This window comes from Salvia hispanica, chromosome 2 (assembly GCF_029641045.1).
Source record: "Salvia hispanica isolate PSC_SH4W2 chromosome 2, Shi_PSC_v1, whole genome shotgun sequence".
Taxonomy (NCBI): Eukaryota; Viridiplantae; Streptophyta; class Magnoliopsida; order Lamiales; family Lamiaceae; genus Salvia; species Salvia hispanica.
In genome coordinates this window covers 4520673-4538877 of record NC_142693.1, presented here as the reverse complement: position 1 = coordinate 4538877, position 18205 = coordinate 4520673, and the positions used below count along the sequence as shown (strand labels likewise).

At 35.4% G+C, this 18205-nt stretch overlaps 1 protein-coding gene and 1 pseudogene across 1 annotated transcript; one reads left to right on the top strand and one right to left on the bottom strand.

Moving 5' to 3' along the window:
- The first annotated feature begins 8919 nt into the window (after positions 1 to 8919).
- On the top strand, positions 8920 to 9562 carry LOC148931457 (uncharacterized; annotated as a pseudogene).
- Positions 9563 to 9646: 84 nt separating this feature from the next.
- On the bottom strand, positions 9647 to 12979 carry LOC125202528 (uncharacterized). The gene is made up of 4 exons (XM_048100933.2): positions 12366 to 12979; positions 10965 to 11459; positions 10033 to 10170; positions 9647 to 9898 (listed from the first exon to the last, which is right to left on the bottom strand). Exons 1-4 carry the CDS (start codon positions 12837 to 12839, stop codon positions 9815 to 9817), a joined length of 1191 nt encoding a protein of 396 aa, XP_047956890.1. The 5' UTR covers positions 12840 to 12979; the 3' UTR covers positions 9647 to 9814.
- Between the last annotated feature and the right edge of the window lie 5226 nt (positions 12980 to 18205).

The window sequence follows — 18205 nt, the reverse complement described above, 5'->3', positions numbered from 1 at the left end:
TATAGGTAAATTAATTTTTAACGGCACGCTATCTTAATCACACCGCTTCTATTCACCCAAGGTGGTCTTTTTTTTTCTTTTTTTTTTTTTTTTTCCAATTTAGTTGGAAAGGTTGCATAAGAAATAAATTAGAAGTTATATATACAACCTTTTTGTAAAGCACGAAACTAAAATTGCATTTTCGATCTCTTATAGTCTTCAACTAATTACACACAATTAAAGTCTTTGGTATAAAGAATAAGCAATTGATGACATCTTCGTAATAGATGTATACTTAACAAAATTAACAATTCCTGTCGACTACACTTTTAAAACATTAAAAAAAAAATATTTAGTCGAGTGAATTATAACTAATTGTTACATTAAAAAAAAATATTTAGTCGAGTGAATTATAACTAATTGTTAGAAGTCGATGGGGAAAAACTGTTCTTTCTTATTCGATGATTATGAATACAAAGATTACACCATTATATAGGCTAGAGAGACTCTAAGTATGGTAAACTAATTTACAATTACTGCTATGCTATATATGATACAATATATTTTATATAAATTGCATATAGTCCTCCTGATCTTATGCAATATTATTCTGACACTCTCCCTTAAGATAGGTAGTGGGATTCCCGATACTTAGCTTGCATAGTACCTCTTGAAACGACTTCGAGTTCACTGTCCTTGTCAAAATATCCGCCAACTGATCTTCAGATTTGACATAAAGCAGTTCTACTGCCTTAGCTTCAATATTCTCCTTGATAAAGTGTATGTCCACCTCTACATGTTTGGTTCTATCATGTTGCACCAGGTTTTCGGAGATACTAATAGCCGCCTTGTTGTCACAAAAGAGTCTACAAGGAAGGGCCGATCGGAGATCCAATTCCGTCATCAGTTTTCACAACCACAGTATCTCTGTCAGTCCACTTTTGATTCCTCTGAACTCTGCTTCTGCGCTGGAAAGCGTCACTACTTTCTGCTTCTTGCTTCTCCACGTCACAAGGTTCCCTCCTACAAAGGTGAAATACCCGGCAGTTGATTTTCTGTCATTGGGGTTCCCCGCCCAGTCAGCATCGGTGAAGCCATGTATTTCCATGTGTCCATGTTTTTCAAACATAAGTCCGTGTTCCGCCGTCCCCTTCAAGTAGCGGACAATTCTCAAGACTGTTTCCCAATGTTCTTCTTGAGGTGCATGCATGAATTGGCTCACTACTCCTACTGCGTATGCAATATCTGGTCTTGTGTGAGATAGATAAATAAGCTTTCCGACCAATCTCTGGTATCTCCCCCTGTCGGTCTATCTTGCCCCTTCCTTTATCTGTAGTCCGTGATTTTGCACCATCCGGGTGTCCACGGGTTTGCAGTCGATCATCCCAACTTCTGCCAATAGATCAAGAACATACTTCTTCTTATTTATGAAAATCCCCTTTTTTGACCTTAGCACTTCAATTCCCAAGAAATATTTGAGAAGGTCGAGATCCTTCATCTCAAATTCATGAAACAGATTCTTCCTTAGTTCGGCTATCTCCGTCTCATCATCTCCGGTAATGATCATGTCATCCAAGTATATAATTAAACACGTGATCTTGCCGCCTTTTTTTCTTGATGAATAAAGTGTGATCTGAGTTACTCTGCTTGTACTCGTACTTCTTCATCACTTCCGTGAACCTTCCAAACCATGCCCTTGGGGATTGTTTTAACCCATACAACGTCTTCTTGAGTTGGCATACTTCCCCATCTAAGAAATCTCCAGAGAATCCCGGTGGAGGTTCCATGTACACTGGCTTTGGCAACTCTCCATGTAGGAATGCATTGGTCACATCAAACTGATGAAGGGGCCACTCCTTATTGGCGGCAACTGAGAACAACACTCTGACAGTGTTAATTTTCGCCACTGGTGAGAAAGTCTCGTCATAATCCACACCATAAGTCTGGGTGTACCCTTTCGCCACGAGACGAGCCTTGTATCTCTCTATCGTACCATCCGGTCTCCTTTTTATTGTGAACACCCATTTGCAGCCAACTGTCTTCACCCCTTCGGGTAACTTTCCTCGTACCCACGTGTTGTTTTTCATCAATGCCTTCATCTCAACAAACATTGCTTCCCTCCATTTCTTATGCTTCATTACTTCTTCGGCTGACTGTGGGATCTCCTCTTCTTCATACAGCGCAGCTTCAAAAGCTCGAGCCATTTTTGTCAGGTTTCCTTGAACAAAGTTCGCCACCCCATATCGACTCTTCTTCCCAATCTTCTCTGGGGAGTATCTCTTTGGCGGAATTCCCCTCTGTACTCCGAAAAGGAAGTGCATATCTCCCTGTATCTCCATCTATTGTGTTGTCTTCCACAAGAGGTTCTGTTTCAACAGTGTCAGTGGTAACTGGAATTTCAACTGTACTTGGTTCAGAGATTACCTCGGATATCATTGGAGAAGGATTACAAGGACTTGGGTGAGATGGCTCTTGTGGTGAGACCTTCTCGGCAGAAGTGACAACTGGATCTGTTGGTTCCTCAATCGAGGAGCTTGGAACTGGCACAACCCAACTTAGATAGTCCGTAGAACAACCTGGATCACTCTCCCCCTGACTACTAAGGTGGGTGTGGTAGAAAAATTCGGTTTCCTAAAAATTACAGTTCATAGTGGTGGTGATTTTTTTGGTGTTGGGATCAAAGCATCTGTACCCTTTTTGGTTTACCCCATACCCCACAAAAACACATTTGGTTGCACACGGTGAGAGTTTTGTTCTTTCATGTTTAGGTATATGAGTGTAAACAGTACAACCAAAGACTTTCGGAGGAAGGTTAAGGTATTCGGGAATTTTGGCTTGTTTGGTTAAAATATCGAGGGGAGTTTTCATGTTTAGGATTTTGGTTGGGAGGCGATTGATGAGAAAGATGGATGTAGTAACAGCTTCGAGCCAAAAATGTTTGGGAACTTTGGTTTCAATCATAAGGGCTCGGGTCATTTCTAAAATAACTCTATTCTTTCTTTCAGCTACCCCATTTTGTTCAGGTGTATAGGTACAAGAAGTTTGATAAATCACTCCATTATTTTTACAAAACTGGGTCATAGCACTGTTAACGAATTCCCTCCCATTATCGGACCTAAGGGTTTGGATAGTGGTATGAAATTGTGTATGGATTAGTTTAAAAAAGGATGCAAATCTATCAAAGACTTCCGACTTGTGTTTCAAAAAATAAATCCATGTCATCCTAGTACAATCATCAACAAATATCACAAAATATCGAAAGTCATTTCCACCAATAAAGGGCGTAGGGCCCCAAACATCAAAGTGTACTAAAGAAAATATAGATTGCATACAAGTATTCGTGGGTTTATAAGTCTGTATATGGCTCTTGGCCAAAACACAAGTCTCACAAGAAAAGTCAAAGGAAATAGAAAGGTTCGGATAAAGTAATTTAAAGTAACCAGAAGAGGGGTGTCCTAGTCTTCGGTGTCAGAGCCAAGTTTCCTGTTTCGTGGATCCGTGAGCCAGCATTGCACTTCCATGTTGGGCTATCTCATCCACGTAGTAGAGCCCTTGCTTCTCAGTGCCACGCCCAAGAATCCTCCTCGTCTGAATATCCTGCAGAATACAAAAGTCGGGATGCATTAGAAGTGTGCAATTTAACTCCTTCGTCACATGGCTTATGGACATCAATCTTTGAGACAATGTAGGCCCATATATACAGTTCTTAAGCCGGAATGTAGGTGAAATCTCAATAGTGCCAGACCCACAACAGTAATCAATTCCCCATTTGCAGTTCGAATATAAGATCTAGTAACTTCACTAAAATCAAGAAAATCATTTTTATCCGGAGTCATGGTAAGTTGCCCCACAATCAAATATCCAGCCCTTTGAATTTTTATCAGTAACATCATAAACATGAAATGCAGCGGAAAAAATTTTTAGCGGTGCAAATTTATTTTCTGACTCTAAACTTGGGTAATTTTCGGATTTTTAGAGAGATAGGGGTCTTTTTCGAATTTTCGGTAAGTCTGGGGGGTCAGATATAAGGAGATGGGGTCATTTTTTATATTTCACATTCTTCTGGGGGGGGGGGAATAAAAATCATTGCAATTTAAATTATGGTTTGGATTAAATCCAAACCCTTTACCTCCTTTAGACGCGCCGCCTCTTATCTCCGTCAATTCTGCCAAATTTTCGACGCCCCTCACGTTGCCGCCGGCCGATGGAGGCTCCTGACGTGCCCCCGTTCCAACTCCGGTCGATCCCCCATTTTTTCCGGCTTCGATTCGCCGCAGAACTCCTTCTCCGTTTACGCCGACCTCCATTTTCGGCTGGGCTTGAGAAGCTCTCGCCTTCTGCCGTTCTTCCCACCAATCGGGATATCCGACCCGTTTGAAGTAGGTCTCCCAAGTGTGTTTCTGTTTCCCACAATGGGAGCACCACAATTTTGTCGTGTCGGGCTTGTTTCCCAGTTGGCTGGTGGCCGCGGGGCGCAGTGGTGGTGGGCCGTTCTAATTTAGAGCCCGTTGGGTCTGAGTGGCAAGGCCTTGTCCGATTTCTCCACCAAATGATGAGTCGGCACTGCCATTGGCTTCATCGGTGGGTGAGGACGACGCCGGTGGCATGATTTGACGTCGAGCCGCCTCTGTCTTCACCCATCCATACGCTGCCTCCACTGATGGTGTTGGCTCTTCATTCTACCCCCATTCGTCATATCCCTTGCTCCCCGGTTTTGGGGGATCGTTTTTTATGTACGAGTAGGCGCCCCTGCCTCCGATCTTCACCTTGATCAATCTTGCCCACAAAGGGTAGTTTTTTCCATTCAACTTGAATGGTACCGTGATGCTTTTGCTGTTTCTTAGACTCGCCATCTGCTCCATATTTTTCGTATCTTCTGTATCTGTATCTTTCATATTCTGGGTGTAGGTTGAAATCTGGGTTGGTTTTTGGCTGGAAAAAGGGTCAAGAAATTGGTATTATTGGCTGTGATGAAATTTTTCTGAGCTAAGATCTTCCTGCTCTGAGGTCATGTTAGAAGTCGATGGGGAAAAACTGTTCTTTCTTATTCGATGATTATGAATACAGAGATTATACCATTATATAGGCCAGAGAGACTCTAAGTACGGTAAACCTAATTTACAATTATTGCTACGTGCTCTAGTGTAGTTTGGTCGATCGAGCTAATTAGAAATAAAACAAAGTGGTCCTTTTGTTGTCTGGCGTTTTGTTAGCAAATTTCTAGCATCCAACAATAGTTTCCAAATAAACTTTAATCTCATTATTATTTTTATTTGTGACATGAAAGCATCGCTAGCTAAAACGGTAATCGCTGTAAATAGTATTTATATAGATATTTTTAGTCATCTCGAAATTGATATATAGCTCGTGTTTTATGTCTTTAATTCAACTATTACTAGAACTAGTATCAGCCTCATGCGCGTTGCACGGCTCATTAATTATTTTTATATTAAAAGGTTATTTGAATAAATAAAATGATAAAAGATTAAACTCTACAAAGTTTATAAATTACAATTAAAAATTGTATAAAACTTAATATTTACAAATTACAAATTAAATTAATATCACTACTAAAATTTAATTTAGAGGGAATATTTAAATTAAATAAAATTTCGTATTAAATACTACTACAGTACTACTAACATTTAACTTTTTATATTTGATTTAATCCTAAATAAAGTTATAAATTAAAATAAAATTTCAATACATAAAAAGAACGAAAAACCATAAAATGCTACAAAAGTACAAATTTAATCAATTAAAATAACTTAAAAACACTAATTACTACAATTACCATGCATGATAAAAAAAAATTATAATAAATACATTCATAAATTTTATAAACACGGACTACTCCCATTCAAAAGGGATGATTATCATAAGGTGTATAAAGTGGTGCAAAATAAATGTTAATATTACTAAAAGAGTCAGAATTATACCAAGCACAAAAAAATAAGTATTTTATAGAAATTGATCTACATTTACTCACCTAAAATGAAAAAAAATGAAAAAAAAATTATTTTATATAATATTGTTTATAATATAAAAAAATGGTACTAATGATTAACACTATATCTTTCCAAGAAGAGCTTCGAAACACTCATTTGAAAAGATGAGTAGGGGAGGTTATCTCTTTGTCACTTTCAGTCTTTCACCATACGTATGAAATACCTTCATTAGTTTTAAAAGAAACCGATTTAGATTCATTCGCCTAAAATAAAAGGAGATACTCTATAATATAAAGTTTGCATAGTAAAAAATGTAAGCAAACAGATAATTTGACATACTGTCGCTGCCTTCATCCATCAAATGTTTCATTCAAGTAATAATCATAAGTAATTCACAACGAAAAAGAAGAGGCATTTATTAATGTATAAATAGGGATGTAATCAAATAAAAACTCTAAATATTATACAAACTCAAAACTATGATCTGAACCATTGAAAAATGTCAATAGATCACAAAAAAGCATCAAGAGAAAAATGTCAACAGAATTTCAACGGTAGTCAATAATTGATATTGGGCTGATATTGTGTTGATACTGTGTTGACATTAAAATCTTAAAATTTTACACTGTGTTGATATTGTATCGAAACTATGTTGAAGCTGTGTTGAGAAGTTTTGAGTTTGTACAATATATAAGTTTACATTTTATCACTGTCCCGTATAAATATATATCAAAAAACATAAGATCAAAATCCTCAACAACAACAAATATATTATCACAATCACGAAAAATATAGAGTGCATAAATGAGGAGAGTGAATTTTGGATGCAAAACAAACTTTAACAATAGACAAAAGTGAAAAAACACCATGCAAAATGACTTCATATTAATGGAAAAAAAGTAGTTAGTGGATATTTATAATCCAAAAATTAGAATAATAGGAGCCTCTTCCAAAACTTTACATGTTCCACTAATAGTTAAAATTAAACAAAACTTTTTAATTTCCTCAGTATTAAAACCCCACAATGGCGGTTTTAAATTTTATATCAATTGGTTATTACTAATATCATATCCAAAGGCACACTAAAACCTAAAACAGAATAGGTAATTAGCTCCAATGGTATTCCAAAACCAATCTCATTTTTTTATTTTTAGGAAAAAACTACTTATCTTTAGGTTTACACTAAATCCAAACCTAGAAGTTTTTCAAATTTTGTGAGTAAAAAAAGCATAATATAGAGAATATTCTTTCAAGTTTGAGTTTAGTGTAAAATCATATTTGATGTGACATTTACACTAAAATGAGTTTGAATTTAATATAAATGGTTGGAGATGCTCTAAGTTATCGCAAAAAGAAGAAAGAAAATTTTAGCTACCCCATATTTTGAGCAGCACTTTTGGTGCGGGTACCTATTTTTCAATTTATTCGTGACATTCTTTTTTGTGTAATTCATATAGATTTCAATTTTATTACATGTCTCTGAATGGACTATTTTGGTATATGGTAGGCATTGCTCCTAAGCATATAGCGAGTGTGTGGTGCACGCGTCACCTTTATGGCAGAGTATGCAGACGTGACCGTGTTACACACACTCTATAGAGTCAGGTTTGGACTATTTTGTTTTGTTATCTCTTTTTCGAATAGGTTGTTTTGGTTTTTTGCAGTAGTAATTAGTTTAGCTTGGATGATGATATTAGTTTTTTAATTTTTTCAGATTAATATTAGCTTGGATTTTGTCATTTTCTTAATGAGGTTTGAATCTTTTGTTAGTACTATAAACTTATGCATACCTAAATAGTGTGTTGTGGGATAGCACATCAATTGAAAAAAAAATGGGAAGAGTTTTTGATCTAAAAAACACTGAAGTACCAAAATCTATGGAATTTCAAGTGATGTCTGTCAGACTGTCACACGCAAGAGCAGTAGGAGGAGCAAAGGGGTACGAGTGTACCCCAAAATTTTTTTTTTTTTTAGTAGTATTATATATTTCTATACAAATTCTGATTTTGTATTAATAATATATATAAAATGTCCCCCTATTCTATTCCTCCCATAAATATTGGAAAAGAAACAAATACATTTAATAAATCAAAGAGTGTAAAAACTCTATTTTAATTAAAATCTTATTTACGGACTGGAAAAAATTACAAACCTACTGCAGCGGCAGCCCCAATTGAAAACGTGCCGCCCTGCTTCTTCTTGCCTTCTTCCACCGGACCGGGACCGCGGGACGCCGACTGCTTCTCTCCACCTCCAGTTTTTTGCCTTCTTGTGTCGCCGACTAGCCGCTTCAATTTTCCTCACTTTGTTCTTTGTGGAAAAGGTAAGTAAATTGATTAGGTGTAAAAGGTTAGACTTAGTTCATTAAATAATTTAGGGATTTTGGTAGATTGTGCTTTACACTTGGTGACTATATTTTATTTTCTTGGAATTGGGGTGAATTGAAAAGTGTAAAGAGCCGTGCCCCACTGCCCCTGATTATTTGTGGATGAGAAATTCTCATATTATACTTCCTCTGTTCCATAGCAGTGGATGCATTTTTTTTATACGGAGATTAAAAAAAAGTTGTGTTAGGTGAGTTAAATAAATGAAGAATAAAGTAGGAAATGAAAAAGGTAGAGAGATGTAGAGAGAATAAAGTAAGAGAGAGTAAAGTAGGTGAGAAGAAATGTGTTGACTTTTACCAAAAAAAAGAAATGACTCTACTACTATGGAACGTACCAAAATGGCAAAATGACTCTACTACTATGGAACAGAGGGAGTAGTATTATTTTCCTCTTGTTTTAGATTTTAAATTATTATGTTTCAATTTTAAAAATATTTGATCTATTAACTTATATGATAAGTTGTTTTTGATGTCTAGTTATAATTGTTGTGAAGTCAATAATGATTTTGGCAAATTTTGTAATGACACGTGTGCAAGAAATAAAATAAAAAGTGATGAGAAAACAATCCGATCTTTGACAATTTATGTCGAAAAGGATAAAAACTCATGATAGTTGAAGTTTCTTGTAAGAGAAATGAATTGCTTCGCGAAGTTCAAGCACAAAAAGTTGCTCAAGCCTTGGATATTGGTGAACTTGAATCAGGATCAGGGTTGAATCAAGAACTTAGTTTGAAGAGGCCTGGAGACACTCGTTGGAGTTCTCACTACAAGACTTTTTGAATATCATGGACTTATTTTCTACAATTTTTGAAGTTCTTACGATGATTGGAAAGAAAGATTTCCCTTATGATGATAAGGGAAAAGCTCAAGGCATTTTGTACTTGCTAGAGTCATTTGATTTCGTGTTTATGGCACAACTTATGACTACTATATTTGGGTACACTAACATTTTGTGTCTTGCTTTGCAAAGAAGAGATCAAGACATCATTAATGCTATGAGGCTTTTCACTTTAACCAAAGACCAACTACCAAAATGAGGGACGATGGATAGGAGATTCACTTGAACAAGGTAATCTCAATTTGCAATAAGCATGGCATTGTTGTTCCAGATATGAAAGCTCACTATAGCCCTCATGGAAGATCAAAACGTTTTGTTCAACAAGTTTCATATCTTCATCATTTTCGTGTTGATGTGTTTATCAAAGTGATTGACTTATCAAAGTGTTTTTATTTTTGGTATATTATATAATGATTTATCATATAACTCGCATCCCCGAATATAAATTCCTGGATCCGCCACTGCGCAAGAGCAACAAGTATGCAAATTGGAAGGTTATATGAATATTAGTAGTACTATTAAATAAAAATAGTCCAATCAAAATTCTTCCAATTGTACAATATCGAACCAGGAAATGCACATTTGCTCGACAAAGTAAAGTAGCTCGTAGCCAAAGAAGATGGCGAGAAGTTCTCATTTTGTATTTATTTGCCTCTCGCATGGTCACAAAATAGTGCAGAGAGTGCCGGCAACGTTCCCAATGCTGAGTGCTACTTCAAAAGCATTAAGCGCAAGCTTCCATTTGTTCTGAGAGGCATCAATTGAAAGGTTATAAGGTTCCATTTCATCTATACATGTAACACTTACATGAACCTTTTTCCATATCTATAATTTGTCGATCCAAAAAAATAAAATTAAAACGAACTAAGTCATGTACTTACCCAATTTATATTTGATGATGCTGGAACAATTGCATTTTGGGGATGTATGTATGAATTGTACGGAGTCGGGTACGAATTATTCATGTAGATTCCATCATGTTGCAATGGAACTATGGCATTTGTTGGTCTATTCCATGCCTGCACCCACCAACAAGATAACTTACCAACTATATAAGCTCATTATTTATGAGAAAGAGACAAAAGAAAATAAAATTAGAGAGGGAGCTGAGGTTAATTTATTACTAATTCGAATTGAATATTACATGCATGTTGTGTAATTTTTCTAATCAAATTGCGTGTCGAATTGTTATTATGTCAATGCGATAATAACATAACACATTATGTAAAACCCGAATATAATACGGTAAAAATCCATCGGTACGAACATGAAAAGTCATTGGTACAAAATTCTATGCAATATTATTATATGTAGTGAGTATAGAGAAAATATTTAAAAAATGTGTTATTTTAAGTGTAACTTTTCATGAATACTACTCTCTCCGTCCCTTAAGATTTGGCACCATTTGACCGGCACAGATTTTAATAAATGTGTCCCTTAAGATTTGGCACCATTTGACCGGCACAGATTTTAAGAAATGTAATAGAAAGTGGGTTGAAAAAGTTAGTGACATGTGGGTCCTATTTTAATATATTAGTTTTAAAATAAAATATGAGTGATAATGAGTTAGTAGAATGTAGGGTCTACTACCAAAAATGGTAAAAGTGAAATGTGACAAATTTTTAGGGACGGACGGAAAAGAAAATAGGTGACAAATTTTCAAGAATGGAGGGAATAGTATATTTTAAGTGTGACTCATGAGTCACGCTTAAAATAACACATTTTTTATATTTTTAGTACGTATAATAAAATTGCATAAAATTTTGTGACGATAAGAAAACACTTTTCACCGTATAATTAAAATCAACATTACCTCATGAAATGCTACTCCTGACGCCCGTGCAAGCGCCGGATCTCTCATAGCCTGCAACAACGTATGATTGTCCAAAAACTGAGCCCGGCCGCCGTGATTATGGTCGCACTTCCCCGCCCGGTAGCAATCCCGACACAGATCGAACGAGCTTTTGGGATTCTTAAAGCACTCGACGCAGGAGAAGAATACTCCGGGGATGAATTTGGAGCAGCCGTCGCAGAAGGGGCGGCCGCTCTTGATGATGTAGTACAACGTCATGACCTCGGAGAAGTCGAGGGTGCCGTTGCCGTCGACGTCGAGCTCGTCGAAGAAACTAGCGTTTTGCATGTAGGGGTAGCCTTCGTGCCTCATGAAGGCCAGGAACTCGGACAGGTCGACTCGGCCGTCCCCGTCCGAGTCCATGGACCGGTAGAAGTCGTAGGCTAGTGTTTGGACTTGAGGAGAGCCCGCTCGGTAATGGGCTTTTGCGATTTCGCGCAGTTCCTCCATTTCTTTCTGTTTGGATTCATGTTTCAATTGGCGACATTAATTAATTAAGAAAGATGAATTAGAAAATCAACAACTAATTAAGGTGCATTGGTACCTAGCTAGGATGTGTGATCCTAGGGTTATTAGTTTAATTGTTTAACTATGCAAAAAATGGAGTAATGTACTATAAGGATAATTTTGTATTATAGTAATTACTCCCTCCGTCCACAAAGATTGTCCCATTTTTCCATTTTTGACATATTTGGTAGTGGACCTCATATTCTATTAACTCATTATTTCTTACAATTTATTATAAAATCATATATAAAAGTAGGACGCACATTCCATTAACTTTTTCAACTCATTTTTCATTACATTTCTTAAAACTCGTGCCCGGTCAAAATAGGACAATATTTATGGGACGGAGGGAGTAGTTTATAACAAGATATGTATGACTAATGTATAAGTTTCCCCAGGTAGATTTTGACGTATAATATATTATAATTTTGGTCGAGTGATATTGAAGAATGACTATTTCGCAACTCTTCCATATTTTTGTCATCAAATGATCAACCAAAATCATCAAATAATACCTCAAAATTTTTGTATTGTCATGATTGACAAAATTTAAACTAACAGTAGAACGAATCTTGTTATAAAACGATTGGAAATTAACATTGTTAATGTTTATGGCTATTATAAAAAAAGAATATCACAAAGTGTTGAGTACTACTATAAAATAAATTAATCGAAATTCAAGATTAGATGCGAATGTTACAAAAATCCATGAATTCTATCATAAAATTAATTGATGATCGGGCTAATGAGACTTATATACTGATTTTAATTCTTTTTTTTTATATTATAACTTTTAGTTTCAATTGCCAACAGAACGATTGAAAAAATATCATTTAATAACGAGATCAAGATTACCTTGTTCTGAGCTTTTTCAGCAGCAGCGGTGCGATTCCGGAAGACCATGATGAGAGAGTGATGATCCATCATGTTCTGCACCGAGTGCTCATGCGGCAACTCGGCGCCGCGGCGGTAGCAAGCGCAGCAGAGGTCGTACGTATCGGCGCCTCTTCCCAAGCAAAGCAAGCAGGAGAAGTAGGGCCCCACCAGAAGCTCCCAGCAGCCGCCGCATCTGGCGATGTCCACCTTCTTCTCCATGTAGTGAAGGCACAGAAACTCGTCGAAATCGAGGCTCCCGTCCCCGTTCTCGTCTAGCTTCTTGAACACGGCCTCCGCGCACAGCCACGAGCTCGTCGCTTTCTTGAACTCCCTCAGACTTATCTTCCCGTCGCCGTCGACATCCAATTTATTAAAGGATTGTTTGATCGATTTTTTCTCGGCATCGCTTGCTCTGTCGTAGTAGGATCTCGCTATCTCTCTCATTCCTTCCATTCTCTAACTCTGAATTAATGGATGTGTGATGAAGAACATTTATGTAAGTATAATGTATATCGCCATTTTAGATTCGACTTGGTACAAAATTTGGCCACTTGCTAGAAAAAAATTGGGGAGATAATTTGAGTTGGTTAATTTGATAATTTGATTCAACGCCTAGACATTATTGCAATGCGTGGTAGCTGTCGCGACTTCGTCAAGCGCTTATTTGTATTGGCCAATTTTATGAATCGATGAACATACTGAGTTTAATGTTAAACAAAGACCAAAATAGAAAATACCCCATCCGTCCGTGAATAGGAGTCTCGTTCATTTTCGGCACGGATTTTAACAAATGTTAAGAAAAGTGTATGGAAGAAAGTTAGTGGAATATGAGTCTCACTTGTATATATTAGTTTTAAATGATATGTGAGTGGAATGCGTTGGTGGAATGTGAGACCTTTTTACCATTTATGGTAATTATAAACCGAGACTCTTATTTGCGGACGGACCAAAATAGAAAAACGGGACTCCTATTCGCAGACAGAGGGAGTAACAATTATGTCCTTGTTATTAGACAAAAATATAGTCATTCCAGTGGGAGGTGTGATCAATTGCTAACTCATCAACGCATTGTATTAAAATTGTCAACACAAATTCAGTTGACATACTTATATGTTATATCTCTGGGTTGGGTTGATGTCAATATTTAAATCTCAACACTAAGACATAAGCAGGGGTAGACGCAGAATTATTTATATATAGGGACTGGGATTAATTCTAAATTTTATTTTAAAGTACATTTTTTTAGTAATTTAGATAATTTGTAGGGGCTTTTACATTATAATCTACACTAAAATTGAATAAATTTTAAAAATAATTAATAAAAAAAGTTTTAAAAAAAAGTTTATTGAGGGCTTAAAGCCCCTCCGCCAAATACACTTGGGTCCGCCCATGGACTTAAGTATATAATTTTAATTTGTGTTGACATATTAATGTCAATCATGTTGGCATTTTTAATATACTGCATTGATGAGTTAGCAAGTTAACAATTTAAGAAAAGTTTGCAATGCATCGTACCTCCATCCCTATGTCCGTATGTAGTAGATGCAATTCTTTTGAGCACTATTTAAGAAAAATGTATTAAGTGGATTAAAGGAAGAGTAAACAAAGTAGAAAATGGAATAAAGTATATAGAGATGAAGAAATAATAAAGTAAAAAAAGAGAGAAAATATGTTTATTTTTGTCAAAAATGAAATGACTAAATATAGAAAAACAAAGAGAATACGTTTTTTACAAAGTTGGTATATACTCCTATATATTCTTGCAACTCTACCCCTCCTGAACTGAATATGTTGCTCATGCGAGCAATATTTACTCCTATATATATACATGAATGTTTAATTTGGCTACATACGTTAGACCAAGTAATAAATTTCGAATTTAAATGAAAAGTTTGATATTTGGTCGTGATTTCGAGGTGTGGATGTCTTAGCCCCCGCAAATTGGGAGTTACTGTTCAATCAACTTTATAGTTTTAGTTAAATTTATTCTTATCATAAAGATTTTATTTCACACAATTATAGGATATAATTATTTCTAAGGGTTTATTGTCGCTTTTGGTATACTATATAAGATAGATTATTAAAGTTGATATATAGATCTTAAAGTAGGATATACTATAATTTTTTAAATTTTATTTTTTCAAATGAATATTAATTATGATGTGTCATATTATTATTAATTTTATTTTTACAATAAATATTATTAATATAATTAAGTTAGGAATGCGACACGTTGAATGAGTCACGAAGATCGTGACATTGAATCTCATCCCCATTTATCTTTAGTTTTACTTTTTCCGTCATGACACGAGAGAAAATATAGATTTTAAAGTAAAATCATTTTTAACGGCAGGTAATCTTGATCACCCCGCTCCCAATATTTCCCTAAGTTTTTTTTAATTGTTTTTATTTTCAAGTTATTTGGGAAGGTTACATAAGAAATAATTCATCATTAATTATAATTTATAAGGAGATAGGCATACAACCTTTTGTAAAGCACAAAACTAAAATTGCATTTTCAATTTCTTCAACTAATTACATACAAAGTCTTCGATATAATGAATAATTAATTGGTGACATCACCGGAATTGACGTTTATTTAACAAAATTAACAGTTCCTATCAACTATACATAAATTAATCGAAAATATATAAGTCGAGTCAATTATAATTAAGCAAATATTTAACAAAATATTATAATTAAGAAAAAATATACTCCTATATATATAAGTCGAGTCCATTATAATTAATCGAAAATATATAAGTCGAGTCAATTATAATTAATCGTTGAAATCCTCTCACTACGTGCTTTAGTGTAATTTGGTCGATCGAGCTAATTAGAAAAAACAAAGTGGCCCTTTTGTTGTCTGGCTTTAAGTTAGCAAATTCCTACTAACATCCAAAAAAGAGGAGTAGTTTTTCTATATAAGCATAGGAATGTATCTAACGTCCAACTAATTTTAAACACCGAACTAAGACGAAATTTCAGTAATTCATTTTTTTAATGTAGTGAATAAAATTAAATAAATCAAGCAAATATTTTACTTTATTTTTAGATTGTTCTATTTTATTTTGTACGTACTTCATTGAAGAAAGACTAAAATAAAATAATCTTAAAATGAAGTATTTCATACCTAATAATGAACTACTATATTTTAGTTCGAGGGTTTGACACTATGAATTAGTTCTGCATACATCATAACTCGTCTTTTTTGGTTTTTCTACAAAATTGGTTTCTATTTTTTTTCTCTACACAGTATTCTCTTTTTACTTAATTCAATAATAATTTTTTTTTTTTAAATTACATAACCAAAAAGAAATTAGTTGAACTTATAGTTGAACTGATAGATTATTAAAAAACTACTGTAATTTGGAAATAGATTCAAACCTTAATTTTATTGATACATTTAGTACACATCCAAAGTAGTACTAAGTTTCATTACACATTCAGATAATCCGATAATATTTTTGTAGTGTTCCACAAGTTTTCTTTTAAAGAATAATGCACAATTTTCCACCCTCTCAATTAGATTGTCACAGAATACTGCAGAGGCTGGTTGCAATGCTCCCAATGCTCATTCCTTTTTCAAATCCTCGAAGTGCATCATTCCATTGGCTGAGATGCATAAAAAAATAGCTACGCATTAATCATCATACAATTTCATGTTATATATTCATGTATACATCATTTAAATAAAAATAAAATACCAAAATTTATAATTAAAATGAACTATGCATACTTACCGCATTTGAGTTTGGTGTTTATTAGAAATGGACCACTCACCCCTTAAAAGGCTTTATAAGGGGGAGGATTATCCACACTTATATAGAGAAGCTAGGATCATCACCAAGCCGATGTGGGATAAGATATTAGAATTTTAACACGCCCCCTCACGTGTGGGCCGGAATGACACATCGGACTTCCATCACGTGGGTAGGCAAGAGAAGAGATAAAGAGATAAACCATCATCGACTTGGGTCCTGCTCTGATACCATATTAGAATTGAGCCAGTCACCCCTTAAAAGGCCTCATAAGGGGGAGGGTTATCCACACTTATATAGAGAAGCTAGGATCATCACCAAGCCGATGTGGGACAATGATTTGAAGAATTTAACACGCCCCCTCACGTGTGGGCCGGAATGACACATCGGACTTCCATCACGTGGGTAGGCAAGAGAAGAGATAAAGAGAATAAATCCATCATCGGCTTGGGCCCTGCTCTGATACCATATTAGAAATGAGTCACTCACCCCTTAAAAGGCCTCATAAGGGGGAGGGTTATCCACACTTATATAGAGAAGCTAGGATCATCACCAAGCCGATGTGGGACAAGATATTAGAATTTTAACACGCCCCCTCACGTGTGGGCCGGAATGACGCATCGGACTTCCATCATGTGGGTAGGCAAGAGAAGAGATAAAGAGATAAACCATCATCGACTTGAGCCCTGCTCTGATACCATATTAGAAATGGGTCACTCACCCCTTAAAAGGCCTCATAAGGGGGAGGGTTATCCACACTTATATAGAGAAGCTAGGATCATCACCAAGCCGATGTGGGACAAGATATTAGAATTTTAACAGTGTTGCTCGAACAAGTGCATTTTGAGGATTTACCGAATGTGAATTGTTCGGCGTCTCGTACGCCTGCAGCACACACAAGATAGACAGATAGTAGCGAAAAAGGAGAGAAAGAAACGAATACAAAACAGATCAGAGCATAAATTAATTTATCCATACTATTTAAATTTGAATAATGTGTTTGTAACTTAATTATTTTTCCCTGAAAATTTCGAAATGAAAAAACCTGACTACATTTGTTAATCATGTACTACTCCCTCCGTCAGTTATTAGAAGTGTCATTTAAGTTCAGCACGGATTTTATAAAATACAAAAAAAAAAAATAGTGAAAAAAAGATAGTGGAATATATGATCAATATTTATATATTATTCCACCTTAGATTCCACACTATTTTCATTCGCCCGAAAATTACAAGCATGCGGTCATTATTACAAGGTCAAAGCTCGATAAAGAAATCATCAATAAGAACACAGATATGATACACACGATTTAGGACGTGTTCACTTTGGCAGAACTGGGCAATGCTTGGCCCAATTGGAGAATTATGATTGTTCACTTTCCACTGATTAATTGGAGGAGGCCTTAGAATTGGAGAGAGGCCCGCACTATTCATAGAAATAGGTAAGAATTGAAATCTTGGACAATAAATAAGATTTGTTTCTGCATTAGTTTCTCCACCAAGACTTGGAGTTGATTTTCCACATTTGCTCAAACTTTCCACCTCATTACCTTCTCTTTGACTCTTTTGGGGATTTATTTTGTTATTTTCCTTTCTGATTAGTTAAACTTTGAATTTGGGACTACTCTTTTCTATATATTTTATTTCAAGACGTGTGAACTGAACAAAGTGACCAAAAGAATTATATATACGTGATATAAGAGCATCTCCATCCTTGCTCTTAGCTAAGAGTATGGAAGTAGGCCCGGACCCACTTTTACTGCTTGTCCTTAGGCAAGAGCACAACACCCACATCCGTGCTCTTCAGCAAAAACAAGCTCAAGGATTCCATCATTCTATTATTCAATTTAAATACTTCAATTACTAAAAACATTTCTACATAATTAAAATCCTAAAAAATAAAAATACATAATTAAAATCCTAGAAAATAAAAAAAACTAGCGTAGTGTGAATTTAGATGAGAGAATATTAGAAAAAAGATGAGAGAATAGATGAGAATTGATGAGAAAATAGATGATAGAATTTAGATGATAGAAGATGAGAATTGTGTAGTGTTATG

Excerpts from the sequence above, each read along its gene's own strand:
- LOC125202528 (XM_048100933.2), bottom strand. The coding sequence starts at position 12,839 with ATGGAAGGAATGAGAGAGATAGCGAGATCCTACTACGACAGAGCAAGC. Across the intron at positions 11,460-12,365 it reads CTGAAAAAGCTCAGAACAAG|AAAGAAATGGAGGAACTGCG; the intron begins GTAATCTTGATC and ends GAATCCAAACAG. Across the intron at positions 9,899-10,032 it reads CATCATCAAATATAAATTGG|AACAAATGGAAGCTTGCGCT; the intron begins GTAAGTACATGA and ends GATGCCTCTCAG.